We start from the raw sequence: 12199 nt of genomic DNA on the forward strand, positions 1-12199 counted from the left end.
ACTTGCGCCTGGTCCTTTGCACGGTGGAGACCCCAGCGTCCGAGATATGCGATGGAGAAGGGAGGAAAAACCTCTTTCTGCAACTTCATGGAGACCTTGTCAGGTGAGGGCTGAGAAGGGATAAACCTGCTGGAGAAACATTGGCTTCAGTCTGGCGGGGCTCTGTTCACCGTGTGCCTCCACAGGGAGCAGTTGGATGCAGCCTTGAGTAACACTGTTCGTAACACTGAAGCGGTGGTGTGCCTTCTGCACATGTGGTTTGGCAATAGGTGTGTTAGCTGGAAGGGTCTGTCTGGTGCTACAACCAGAAACGTCCTCCTTCTGCAGGTAGAGGCTTCTGTTCATATACTCCTTTGCTATATTCTGTGTTACGGACATTTTAGCATCCAGAAAAATTAAGCTATTGAAGAGGCTGTACTCACAGTAAGTTTCACTTACTCAGTTATTCTGAATAAGTGAAACATGTAAGGTGCTTTCATACTTATGTAATATTTATGTGTTAGTAATTTTCTTGCTAAGAGGAGTTGCCAGGTAAATAATTAAAGGTATTCAGAAAGATAGTGTGGTAAGAGTTGTATAAAGAAGGCTTAAGCATGAGGTTATATATTTTGTGCCTGCAGTTGATTTAGGCTGAAAATAGACAGCTCAGGGTTTAATGTGTATGAACTTTATGCTGTGTGGGTATATTATGGACTCCTCTGGGTTTACAACCTCCCATTAGGTTTGTTAAGATTTAGACTTTGCATTCGTTCTTTTGGACTTAAGATTCAGTTACAAAGGTGCCACTCCTGGTCTCAGGGAAGAAAAACTTGCTGTAGTCTCCTTTCTTGGAGGCTGAGCAGCCATTCCAGCACACACTGAATGGGACTGGTGGGTGGTTTTTGATAGTGAAACAATAGTCCCAAGTTGCACCTGTCCAGATTTTAAAAATACGGGATGTGTTGGGTGAGGCAGGGGAAGGGAGAGCTTATGGTGAGGGATGTGGAGAATAGGATGAGGTTAAAACTGGCTACTGACAGAAGGTGTTGAGACCCGCTGGCCCTGCCCAGTCTGGTTATTGGAACCAGGGATAGTTCAGCTAGGAGCACTGCTTCTAACTGTTATCTATAGGTAGGTAGAGTTTATGTAGATACATGGATATCTATAGGGATAGATGGACACCTTAACACAGCCATTGAGGCAGCTGAAAATCTCCATTTGTTGCTTGAAGAATTTATAAGGGAGTTGGCTTGTTTTGGAGCCTAATGGTGAGCAGATCTGTCCAGCGTTCAGAAAGAAGAGCAGACCCTTTACTGCAGCTCATGGGAAAGGCGAGGCAAAGCTTGTAGGTGCATTCAGAGAGGAATGTTTGGACTTTGTTTAGCTTTTGAAATAGCTTTTGTGTTTGAATTGTTTTCAGTATCTGTGTCTTTTCTCATGCTAGGAAGCCATGCCTGTCTTTGATTTGTGGCAGGCTTTGCACTGGATCTGCAGATCAGTCCTGCTACCAGTGTTTTGGAAGCAGGTACTGAGTTGTAAATGTTGACTTCCCACTCTTTCTGCCTCTTGGTGTGTCTACCACTTTGTCCAGCTTTGTCTTTAATGAAGTGTTCTTGATTGCAGAGTGTCTGTTCCATATAAATCTCAGAATGTATTTGTCACAGAAGAGATCCCTGAGTTACTTCCCTTGGAGTTCCAGTATTGCTTCAGTAGCATCTGTGTTAGTAACAGGAAGCAGGCCTGGATGGGACCTACCTGCATGTCCACAGGAAGATGACAGCACACTCAAGATATTCCTATGCCTTGCTGAGATAATTCCTTCCTTGTACAAAGTTTGCTGATTACTTTAATAACGTATTCACAAATACAGATTACCCCATTAAGCATCTGATTGCGTTTTACTCTAGGTACATTTGTCTCCCAAACAGCTTCTGACTTCACCCTTTTAATATCAGTAGGTGACTTTCAGAAGCTGAGTATGGCAGAGATTGGTTTGGCATCTGACTTAGAAGACTAAACGCTGGATGATGAATGAAAGAATAACAGAATTCACTTTAAGTATTCAGTGGTGTCCTCATGATCATTCTGCATTTTCTTTTAAAGTCTGTGCACAGGGAAGTCAGTTTCTGTCAGAACTTTCTTTTCTTCTCCACAGTGCACCTCAAGGATCTTCTAGCCAGAATCTTTCCTTATGTTAGCAACCTTTCATGTTCAGAAATTATACCTTCCAGCAGAGGGGAGGATTAAAATAGCATGGATACTTTCTTAGTATCTGGACACCCGTCACAACAAAAATTTAAACTACAAAGATTTAAACACTTGACTGTTGCTTATGTTGCAGTTGCAGCAGGAGTTCTGGAACTATTGCTACTTTTTACTGGCTTTTCTGTCTCCCTACCCTGTGCACCTTCGCTTAACAGAGCTGCTTCTCTGATGAGTGGAAGTGTCCAGTATCTGATATGCGATACTGATGTGGATATAGAGGGCTGTGTCAAATAGCAGGTGCTGTGGCAGGCAGGGTGTTCTTTGTGTATGCTAGCATCCAGTGAGTATTACACCGGGTACAAGCTGAAGTTTTACATCTTGTAAGAAAATTAGGGGGTTTTCAAATCAGCATTCAAATTAATGCCCTGCAGCATTAATTCATAGAATCCCAGGCTGGTTTGTGTTGGAAGAGACCTTAAAGCTCATCCAGCTCCAACCCCTGCCACGGGCAGGGACACCTTCCACTAGAGCAGGTTGCTCCAAGCCCCTGTGTCCAACCTGGCCTTTAACACTGCCAGGGATGGGGCAGCCAAAGCTTCTCTGGGCACCCTGTGCCAGCGCCTCAGCACCCTCACAGGGAAGAGCTTCTGCCTCGGAGCTAATCTCAATCTCCCCTCTGGCAGGTTAAAGCCATTCCCCTCGGCCTGTCCCTACATCCCTTGTCCAAAGCCCCTCTCCTGGTTTCCTGGAGCCTCTCTAGGCACTGGAGCTGCTCTAAGGTCTCCCCTTCAGGAGCCTTCTCTTCTTCAGGCTGAACAAGCCCAGCTCTTGCTGAAGTAAAAGATGAGAAAATAAAAATAATGAAACATCAGATCTCATCTGCAGAAGGAGGAAGTATGGTTGGATACAGTATCCAGCTTTTTGAGGAGGGTAAGCACAATACTGTACCTTACACAGTGTTGGGCAACCTGTAGAAGTGTGATTTAATTTATGTGGTTCAAATAGTGCTTATCCCTTTACTGTATAAAAGTTCTTCCTGAATTCTGGTGTACAAGCATATTGCGCAGCGTGTACTCGCAAAAGCCTCAGTCCATTCAGCAGCCAGATTGGAGTGTCTGGTTTTTCCTTAGGAGATCTAGATGCAGACTACTTGAAGTGTTTTTTCTGTGAATGATGCTCAAGCACTTATGGTTCCTGAGCCATGAGTCACATGCTGGAAAAGCTGTTTTCTGGCAAACATAAGGCTTTAATAGCAAAGGAATTGGAATCTGTGTGTAGTCAAGGGAAACTCGGGCAAGGCATTTGGAGATCCCGTCAAATATCTCATATTCTTTTTGGATTCTGCACTGACAAGTGGAGAACAGATCAGGGTTTACTGTATTGGAAGTCAGTATTGTTCGGTGCAGTCTGTTATTTGTTACAGTTCCTAGTAGCTTGCCTGTTCCAGGATACAGGTACACGGGTTTGTCATTTCCAAGATTACCTCTATCTGTTTCTGTAGCAAAAAAAAAAAGTGGGAATGTAAATCTCAGTTACGTATTTGCAGAAGTGCTTGGCTCTAAGCTTCTCGATCTTGGCAGAAGATCTTAAAAAAGATCAAGAGCCTGCATTTGAACTGAAGAAATCCCTGCAGAAAAAGCATTGAGGGCATTGCACTCCTTTGACCCAGTCCCTTGTCTCGTGTCTATCTCGCAAAACAGGGAAAGAAAAAGCATTTCATAAATCAGCTTCTCATGCTGATTGTATAAAGACCTCTACTGTAGTTGGATTAGTCTCTTTTTCCAGGGATTCCAAGAAACTGAGCAGTGTCAGAGTAACTGGTGGTGCTGCAGGTGGTGATCAGCACTGTTTGAATTTCCATTCTCAACTGCTGTTTACTTTTTGGGGAGTTTTGTTTGGCTTGGAAGCTATTTTCCATTTTATTTTGGAACACATGGGATCTGGTCCTTGCTTGTAGGCTCTCCAAATTATATCTGCAATGAGATGAGAAGTCTTCTGAAATAAAGTGGATGACATCAAGTGAGGTCATGCCAGTTGCAAGAGGCAAGTTTGATTTGAGTCAAACTTGGATTCTGCTTCTGAGACACATTAAATGGTACTAGCAACTTCCAGGTATTCTTGAGATTTGAAATGTGATGGCATTAGAACGAAATAACTAAACCTGAACAAGTGCTGCCTTAAACCTGCCATGGAGATTAAACTCACTTTCCAGTCAGTGTAACAGGGGCTAGAAATACCTGTACTGAATTGTTGTCAGGTTGAACAGCAGCAATATGTGAGCTCAGTAATTTGGCATTATGTACCTTGAACTCCTGTGGATTCTGAGCATTTGTTCCATTTGTTTTGAGAAGTTTTGGTGGATTTGCATTTCACAGGATTTTTCTTCAAAGAAGGCATCACAGGTAATTGGGAATGTGGCAGAAAACTGTGCTGTTGTCATACATTTGTGTCAGCATCTGAGTGGGTACCAGAAGAGGATAGTTAGGCCTGGGTAAGGAAAGGGATTATGCTTTCTGCTGAAGTTTATCTGAATTTGCATTAAACTACATTGGCTCGCTCTTTATTTCCTTTTCTTTACTGGTTTAAAGACGGGGCAGAAAGAAAAGGCAGTTTTCAAATGCTTTTTCTCTTGAAAAAAAGCACCAACACAAACCCCCACAAGGAACCAGCAGTGGCAGCAGCAATGGCATGCATTGCTGACAGTCACCTGATTGCATCTTGAATTTCAAATTAATGCATTAATATTATCTTCATGTATGAGTTTTGGAGTGTACTTACAGTACGTAGCAAATTGTTATCTCTGACATTGTTTTTGGTCACATCGGAAGCTTCATGAAGTTAGGATAAACCCTAAAAATCAAACAAAAATTATGACTAGTGGCAGACACTGTGTGAATAAACATTTTCTATGGCTAGGGCAGCTGATGTTTCAGAAACTAAAATTTAGATCCTACTAATCCATTCAAGGAAGGAATAAGAACAGATTTCCAAGTGAACCAGCACCACCCGGGAGTGATCCTTTGGGTAGATTTGAAGATGCAGACCAAGGTTTTCCTCCTTTGTTTGTTAAATAAAGCCTATTTATGGGTTGAAATTTGCCAATAACTTTCCGATTATATTTAGGCTGACTAAAGACTAGAGTCTACAAGGTCTAATAAAAGTTTAATGGTCAGGAGAAGCTCCAAGAGACAATTTCGAAGTGAGAGGAAGGGGGTTATCTCAGGTACAGCCTTCTGGCTAGCAAGTTGATGTATTTCCATGTAGAACAAAAGCGGGGGAGCCAAGTTGCCCTAATCAGGTTTAGCAAACGTTGAATGGAAAGAAATGGTTTTCTGCATCAGCTGCATATGAACTACATTGCCTTTTCAGGGTGAATCTGTTGTTTTCGACCATAACTTTGAGAGTAATCTTGTTTCTGATCCAGAGGTCCTGTGTGTGCAGTAAAGAGTTGCAATGTATGTCCTTGAAATACCTGAGGTCATTTTAGTTTTTGGGTGTGTCTTGTTGACTACAAAGGAAGTCTGGATGACTAGATAGTTGTAAATGGTGTATGCTTTACGAAATCAGTTCCGCCTCAATTATGAGATGCCGTTTATAAAGCTCTTGGTCGTAGTGGAAATGCTATAATATAAACATTAAAAAGAATCAGAAATGTTTTTGTTCTTCAGTTGAGAAGCAGCAGCAAGGTTTGGTACATACAGTAATAAAATACTTCACGTTAAGACATGCAGTGTAAATGATGTATGTGAACAAAGTTTAGAAGGAAACAGGTCTTGCCAAATAAACTTGATGCTTTGAAATTTCAAGCTTGGTCACCAAAGGCATTAGTCATTTTTTGTATGTGATGTTGGATAGGACTCTGAGCAACATCATCTAGCTGGAGATGTCCCTGGTCATGTATTCCTTACACTTTAGCTGCAATGAGACTTGTTTAATCTTTTTTTGTGTTCTCAAACTACTTTCTCGTATGTTTTGGCAGGCGGCTGGAGCCCACAGAAAAACCCCTTCAGATTGTGTATGACTACTTGGCTGGGTTGGGTTTTGATGATCCTGTCAGAATGCAGGAAGAGGCAGCAAACTCTGATCTCAGCTGTATGATTCGCTTTTACAGTGGTAAGAAATTGTGTGTGTGTGCACACTGTTTCTATTCCTGTAGCTTAAACTATGAGGTGGAACTCAGCTGAAGCTCAAGTCATTGTCCTTTTGGGTTTTTAAATGGCTACATCAAACATGTAAAGTACCAGTAAGCTTTTCTTAAAGTAATGAGTTTTCAAGATTAATAGAAAAAAAATCCCACAATTCTGTAGTTCTTTTGATCCTATCTGTGGCTTGAGAAAAGACAGCTCCATGGGAAGACACAAGATTGCTCTGTTGTCTTTAGTTTCCAGTGTTTACAACCAGTGCCTTAGAGATCCTAATGAGACAAGAAACATTGCAGTTCAGTCTAGATATGCCTGAAGATTGCACTTCCAAATGGATATGGGCAAGGTAGGTCTGTAAATAGAGAGTAAAAGTGCCAGATGGTTAATCATAATGCAGGCTGCCATTAGAAACTCAGTGCATTAGACCACAGAAGCAAGACTTCTGAGTGGCCTGTTGAGTCAGTTTGAGCAGGATCCCGTGTGCATAAGAAGGAACAGAATGATAGTCATAGGCACCATCCATTGGTATATGCTACTAGCAGTCAGAAAAGGAATTCATTGAAGTGAAGAGGAAACATAAAATGAATACGGGGGAGGAAGGCTGACAATGAAAAGATTTCATTACTTTTAAATACTTCACCTGTGTATTTTTTTTTTTTGCATTTCAGAAAAAAAATCAGAGTGCTTTTAATGGAAAATTGTTCTTGCATAGTGGAAGTGGGTAGCACGACTAAGCAGCTAGCCATCATTTGTTTATTCAGTATCAGAAGAATGCATCGTAGGGAATCAGCTTCTCCACCCTTCTGTTTGGGAGCTGTGTGCAGAAGAGGCAAAACAGTGTAGAAGTATAATGGAGATGGGAAGAAGTGTAGCATGCTCGACTTACACAGTATGGGTTTATAGGGCAAGGAGCAGGGAGTCAGAAGCTATTTCAGCTGGAATGAGGAGAGGCATCAAGTATAGGGCTGAGGAGGACTTCTGAGGAAAAAATAAGCAATTCAGTTTGGTTATGTCAAGCAGGAGCTACTGGAGATTCATGAAGTGACTCAACTTCATGGAAGTAAGTAGGCAAAAAATGGAATTGGGTAGTTTCAGTCAGCATGGGAAGGTAGTCCTGCTTAGACTGTGGAGGAAGGAGTATAAGGATTGAAGAGTGTTCAGGCTGACAAAGTGGTTCTTAAAGGTAGGGATGGAATTAGAGGAAATGCTGTGGAGGATTATGCAAAGCCTGCAGCTGAGATCATAAGGGATGCTTAGAATAGTAGAGTCACAGAGTGGTTTGTATTGGAAGAGACCTTTAAAGACCACCTAGTTCCAACCCCTGCAGCATTGATTCGTAGAATCCCAGGCTGGTTTGAGTTGGAAGGGACCCTAAAGCTTATCCAGTTCCAGCCCACTGCCACAGGGCAGGTTGCTCCAAGCCCCTGTGTCCATCCTGGCCTTCAACATTGCCAGGGATGGGGCAGCCACAGCTTCTCTGGGCACCCTGTGCCAGCGCCTCAGCACCTTCACAGGGAAGAACTTCTTAATATCTCATCTAAATCTCCGCTCCTTCAGTTTATAACCATTGCCCCTTGACCTGTCACTACAGGCCTTGGTAAAAAGTCTCTCTGTGTCTTACTTAGAAGCCCCTTTTAGATACAGCCTTTAGATACTGAAAGGCTGAAGAAAGGTCTCCCCAGAGCCTTCTCTTCTCCAGGCTGAACAACCCAACTCTCTCAGCCTTTCTTCATAGGAGAGATGTTCCAGCTGTCTTGACCATTTCTACAGCCTCCTCTGGGCCTGCAGGAGTAGTGAGAGCAACCTTCATGTTTCTGTCGCTCTTTAGGGATGTCTCTCAGATTTCTCTGCTCTCTAAACCATGACAGGGTTTTGTTTTCTTGGCTTTGTTTTGTTCTTCTTTAAAGTGCAACCTCTTTTGTCTTTACTTGTTCTGTACAATAACTGATTGTTACGGCTGTGCTGCTATTTATACTCAAAGCTGAGAATGAAGAACAAAGGGAAAAGTAATGCCAATGTCCCATTTTTCTTTAGAAAAGCCATGTCAAGTGGAACAGTTAGATCGTATCCTGCTCTCTGGAGTATATAATGTACGCAAAGGGAAAACGCAGTTGCACAAGTGGGCAGAGCGCTTGGTAATCCTCTGTGGTACGTGCCTCGTTGTGTCCTCTCTGAAAGACAGCCACGCTGGGAAGATGCACATCTTGCCTCTGGTTGGAGGAAAGGTAAGGTTTTTTCTTTCGTTTCCTGTGGCTTAGGAAGGAAGGTAATGTAATGATGGGTATTATCCACAAGAAATTAATCTAGGCTTTTATTACAAATTACTCCCTGAACAAGTGCAGAGAGCTGTACAACCCCTTTCTACATGCTTTGCTTAGGTGGTAGTCTTAAGGCTAATCAAAGGAGTAGTTTTGCTTTCATGTTAGTAGCCAGTGTTGTGAATGGGCATTCAGGAAATGATTACTTCTTGGATCTACTTCAGCAGAAAGATATTAAGAAGGATTTACCTCTGTGTTTCTCTCCAGTAACTACAGCTATGTTTTAAGCAAAATATAATGTTACTGGTAGTCGGTAGTACCTCCCCATGCACCTCAGATCCGCTGTAATTGCTGGAGTTCATGCACACTGTTGTGGTTTCAATTCTTCCTTTGCAGGTGGAAGAGATGAAGCGCCGGCAGTACACACTGGCTTTCACATCTGCTGGAGCACAGGCTCAAACGTACCATGTTTCCTTTGAGACGCTGGCAGAGTACCAGCGGTGGCACCGGCAGGCATCCACGGTGAGGCCCTGCCAAGGTGCCAGTGGTGGGTGCAGGGGCAGGAGGGGTTTGGGATGCAGGCAGAGATGAAGCTGGGATGCCAGGAGACGTTCCCAGACACTTTCCAGCTTTTGTCATTTCTTAGGTGCTCAGAACTACAGAGATTTTCCTTTGATCTTATTTTCTCTCTCTGCCTGTGCAACAGTGTTGAGTGGTAGTCCTGCATTGTTTTCACCCCTGCTGCATGTATTGAGAGCAGCTAATCACAGGTCACTAGAGCAAACCCCAGGGACTACCAGTCTTTACTGCCACTGTGACTTTACTGCCACTGTGACTTTACTGCCACTGTGACTTTACTGCCACTGTGACTTTACTGCCACTGTGACTTTACTGCCACTGTGACTTTACTGCCACTGTGACTTTACTGCCACTCTGACTTTACTGCGCCCCCCCTGTGTGTTTTTCCTGCCACTCTGCCTTTCCTGCCACTCTGACTTTACTGCCACAGAAACTTGTAAATTGCACCTGTTGCTGTACTTGCATCTGCCTAAACTGTGGCTGGACTGGCATGGTGCTACCTTGATAGGCTTGAGTTAACACAGAGATCATAGGTCAGCAAGGGAAGCGTAATTTGTTCAGAGCTGCGTCCTTACTCCATATTAAAGTACAATTAGATGGTGAGAGCCTAATGCTCAGCCACACTTTGACCTCATATCCATATATATATACACACACACACGCATATATATATATACATAAAACACATTATGAAATACAACATGAGTTCAGGATAAAGCAGGTTGTAAAATCTGGAGCGAAGCACTGAAGACCTTGAAACAAAGCATACTTAATGAAGGGAGATCTGATACTTGCAAAGACTTTATAATGTGTTGCAAAATCGTAATTTGTGAAGCCTTTTCATCATAACAGGGTATGGTTCCAATATTACACCCTAAATAAGGTAACAAAAGATAGTAGGAAGAAATCACTTGGCCAGGCAGAGATTCTGTAAACCTTGAAGGACTTAACTGGAAAGTGGACTGCTTCCTGTTGTTACTTGCATCTTTCGAATGCACTTGGAGGTTATGCTTTCTCAGCAGAGTTTCCTTGGCCAAAGACAGGGTTTTCTCCATTTCTTTGGCTCTCTTGCGGTTTAGTTTTTAGACAGTTCCTATTGCATGTACAGAGCAGGGCTTTCTGTGTGTCCTAGTTGGTATCCAGGTAAGTGTCCTTGTCAGGGGACTTGCAGAAACAAAAGTAGCAAATGGCATAAACTCATACTCTGTGGACTCAGTTTCCTGTGTGGACTCTATCTGGCAGGTACAAGGGGTTCTTTCAGGTTCTTGCAGATTGTTTACCTCTAGCAGGTTTTGGCCTTGCATTAGACTTCCAGAGAAAATTGTTGCACAGTTGCAGCTTTTCCTCCTCCTTTTCAGGTTGTGTCTATGCGACTTAGCATGGTTGATCTTTCATGCTACAGCCTTGAGGAAGTACCTGAGCACCTCTTCTACAGTCAAGACATCATCTACCTCAACCTACGACACAATTTTATGAGATCAAGTGGAGCAGGGAGTCTTGACTCCCTTTGCAGGTCTGCAAAGAATTCTTTTTCTTCTACATTTGAAGTTCTTGACCTGTGCATCCAGGAATGGAGAGGAGGGAAAGTGTATTGCCCGTCCTAGTGGGGGTGGAAAAAGATTGATCTTCAGGAAGCTCTAACGAATGACGGGCCCAGGAAGCAGAACTGAACAGTGCAGGCAGCCATAAGCTTCCAACAATAGACAGTATTCATAAACTCCTTTCCAGACCCTTTGTGCTAAGTTTGGTCTGAGATGAGCCTTGTGGAGTGATGTGCCATTTGTATGGACGAGATGCAATAGTAATATAAGGCTGCTGGCTAAAGAAAGAACATTTTGGGGTATAAAATAAAAGGTGAGGGAAAGCATTATGCTGCTGTTGTGGGTGTTTGTAAGGAGAAGTGCAGATCTGAAAAAGCCTATATTGGTAAGGTTTTCATGTACATTTGGAGTTGGCAAAAGGCCTGTGAGACTTCAGCTTTGTTTTGGGAAATGGTAATGATCTGCTTTTAAGAGAGTAGCAGTTGTGTGATGGCATGGAAGCATGATACAGTCATCTTAGGTAAGTGAAGGAGTGTTACAGAAATATTTTTTAAATCCATTCCTGAAAAATCTAGAGGAAGATTAGTCTTGATATCTACACTAGCCATGCCAAAAAGAATGCAATGAATCACTCTGTGACTTTCGAAAGCCATTAAAAAGCCTGTAGTAATATTGTCAAATGGCTCTGTGTTTGGAACACATTATGCCATAAGAAACATGTATTTGGAGAAACTTTGCAAAACTACTGTTTTGGTTGGTTGGTTGGTTTGGGTTTTTTTGTTCTGGTTTTGTTTATCTCTAGGGATGTATTACCAGGTTATTTCACTTTTCTTCCTACAGAGTAGTGAGATACCTAGGTATCCATGAGGATATATGGGGGGAAAAAATTGCTCACCTCTGTGAATTCTTTCATTGAGAGTCAGAGTCTAGTCTGGTTTTATTTCAATTCCAGACTTGTTTGAATGTTTTCTAACTGCCGAATTGTAATAGATTCTGTTACTGGAAAAGCTGCTTAAATAATTCAAGGTTTTGCTTTCTACTTCTCTTCACACACATTATATGATGTTGAAAACTGTATCAGAGCTTCATTTTCTAAAATGCGGTGTCCTTGGTTCACAGGATCAGCAAAGGGGCTTGAAATTTCTTTTGACCTTGCATGTAGTCAACAAGAGATCTGACATGTCAGAAACTCGACTCTTTTCCTGGCAGTGACTATGTCTGATGAAGCCGAAATCCTCAAACAAACAAAAGCCATAAAAGAAGCCCTCACTTCACACAATCTTGAATAAACAGGTAGCATTAGGTAGCCCACATAAGGCTGCTCATTGCCTTTTGACAAATTTGCTTTCTGAGGTTTTTAGGATGTTTATCAGGTCACAGCCCCAAATGAAGAAACTTGCTTCCTTCCAGTAGGTCTTTATCAGTGACCAGATAAGTGTCAGAGACTGACAATTCCAGACAGCAGAATTCTTTGCAATGGTCAGGTCTCTTTCCC

The 12199-nt window shown here is 42.5% G+C and overlaps 1 protein-coding gene across 1 annotated transcript in view; it reads left to right on the top strand.

Moving 5' to 3' along the window:
* Nucleotides 1–3: 3 nt before the first annotated feature.
* PHLPP2 (PH domain and leucine rich repeat protein phosphatase 2) overlaps nucleotides 4–12199 on the top strand; it is a gene marked incomplete at its 5' end in the record, with an annotated part of 29629 nt that continues 17433 nt past the window's right edge. The window contains 5 exons of the mRNA XM_010010620.1: nucleotides 4–103; nucleotides 6164–6297; nucleotides 8361–8551; nucleotides 8981–9106; nucleotides 10522–10676. Of these exons, the coding sequence (XP_010008922.1) occupies nucleotides 4–103; nucleotides 6164–6297; nucleotides 8361–8551; nucleotides 8981–9106; nucleotides 10522–10676 (706 nt within the window). The remainder of the gene's footprint in view (nucleotides 104–6163; nucleotides 6298–8360; nucleotides 8552–8980; nucleotides 9107–10521; nucleotides 10677–12199) is intronic.

Source organism: Nestor notabilis, unplaced genomic scaffold (genome assembly GCF_000696875.1).
Source record: "Nestor notabilis isolate BGI_N333 unplaced genomic scaffold, ASM69687v1 scaffold333, whole genome shotgun sequence".
NCBI lineage: Eukaryota > Metazoa > Chordata > Aves > Psittaciformes > Psittacidae > Nestor > Nestor notabilis.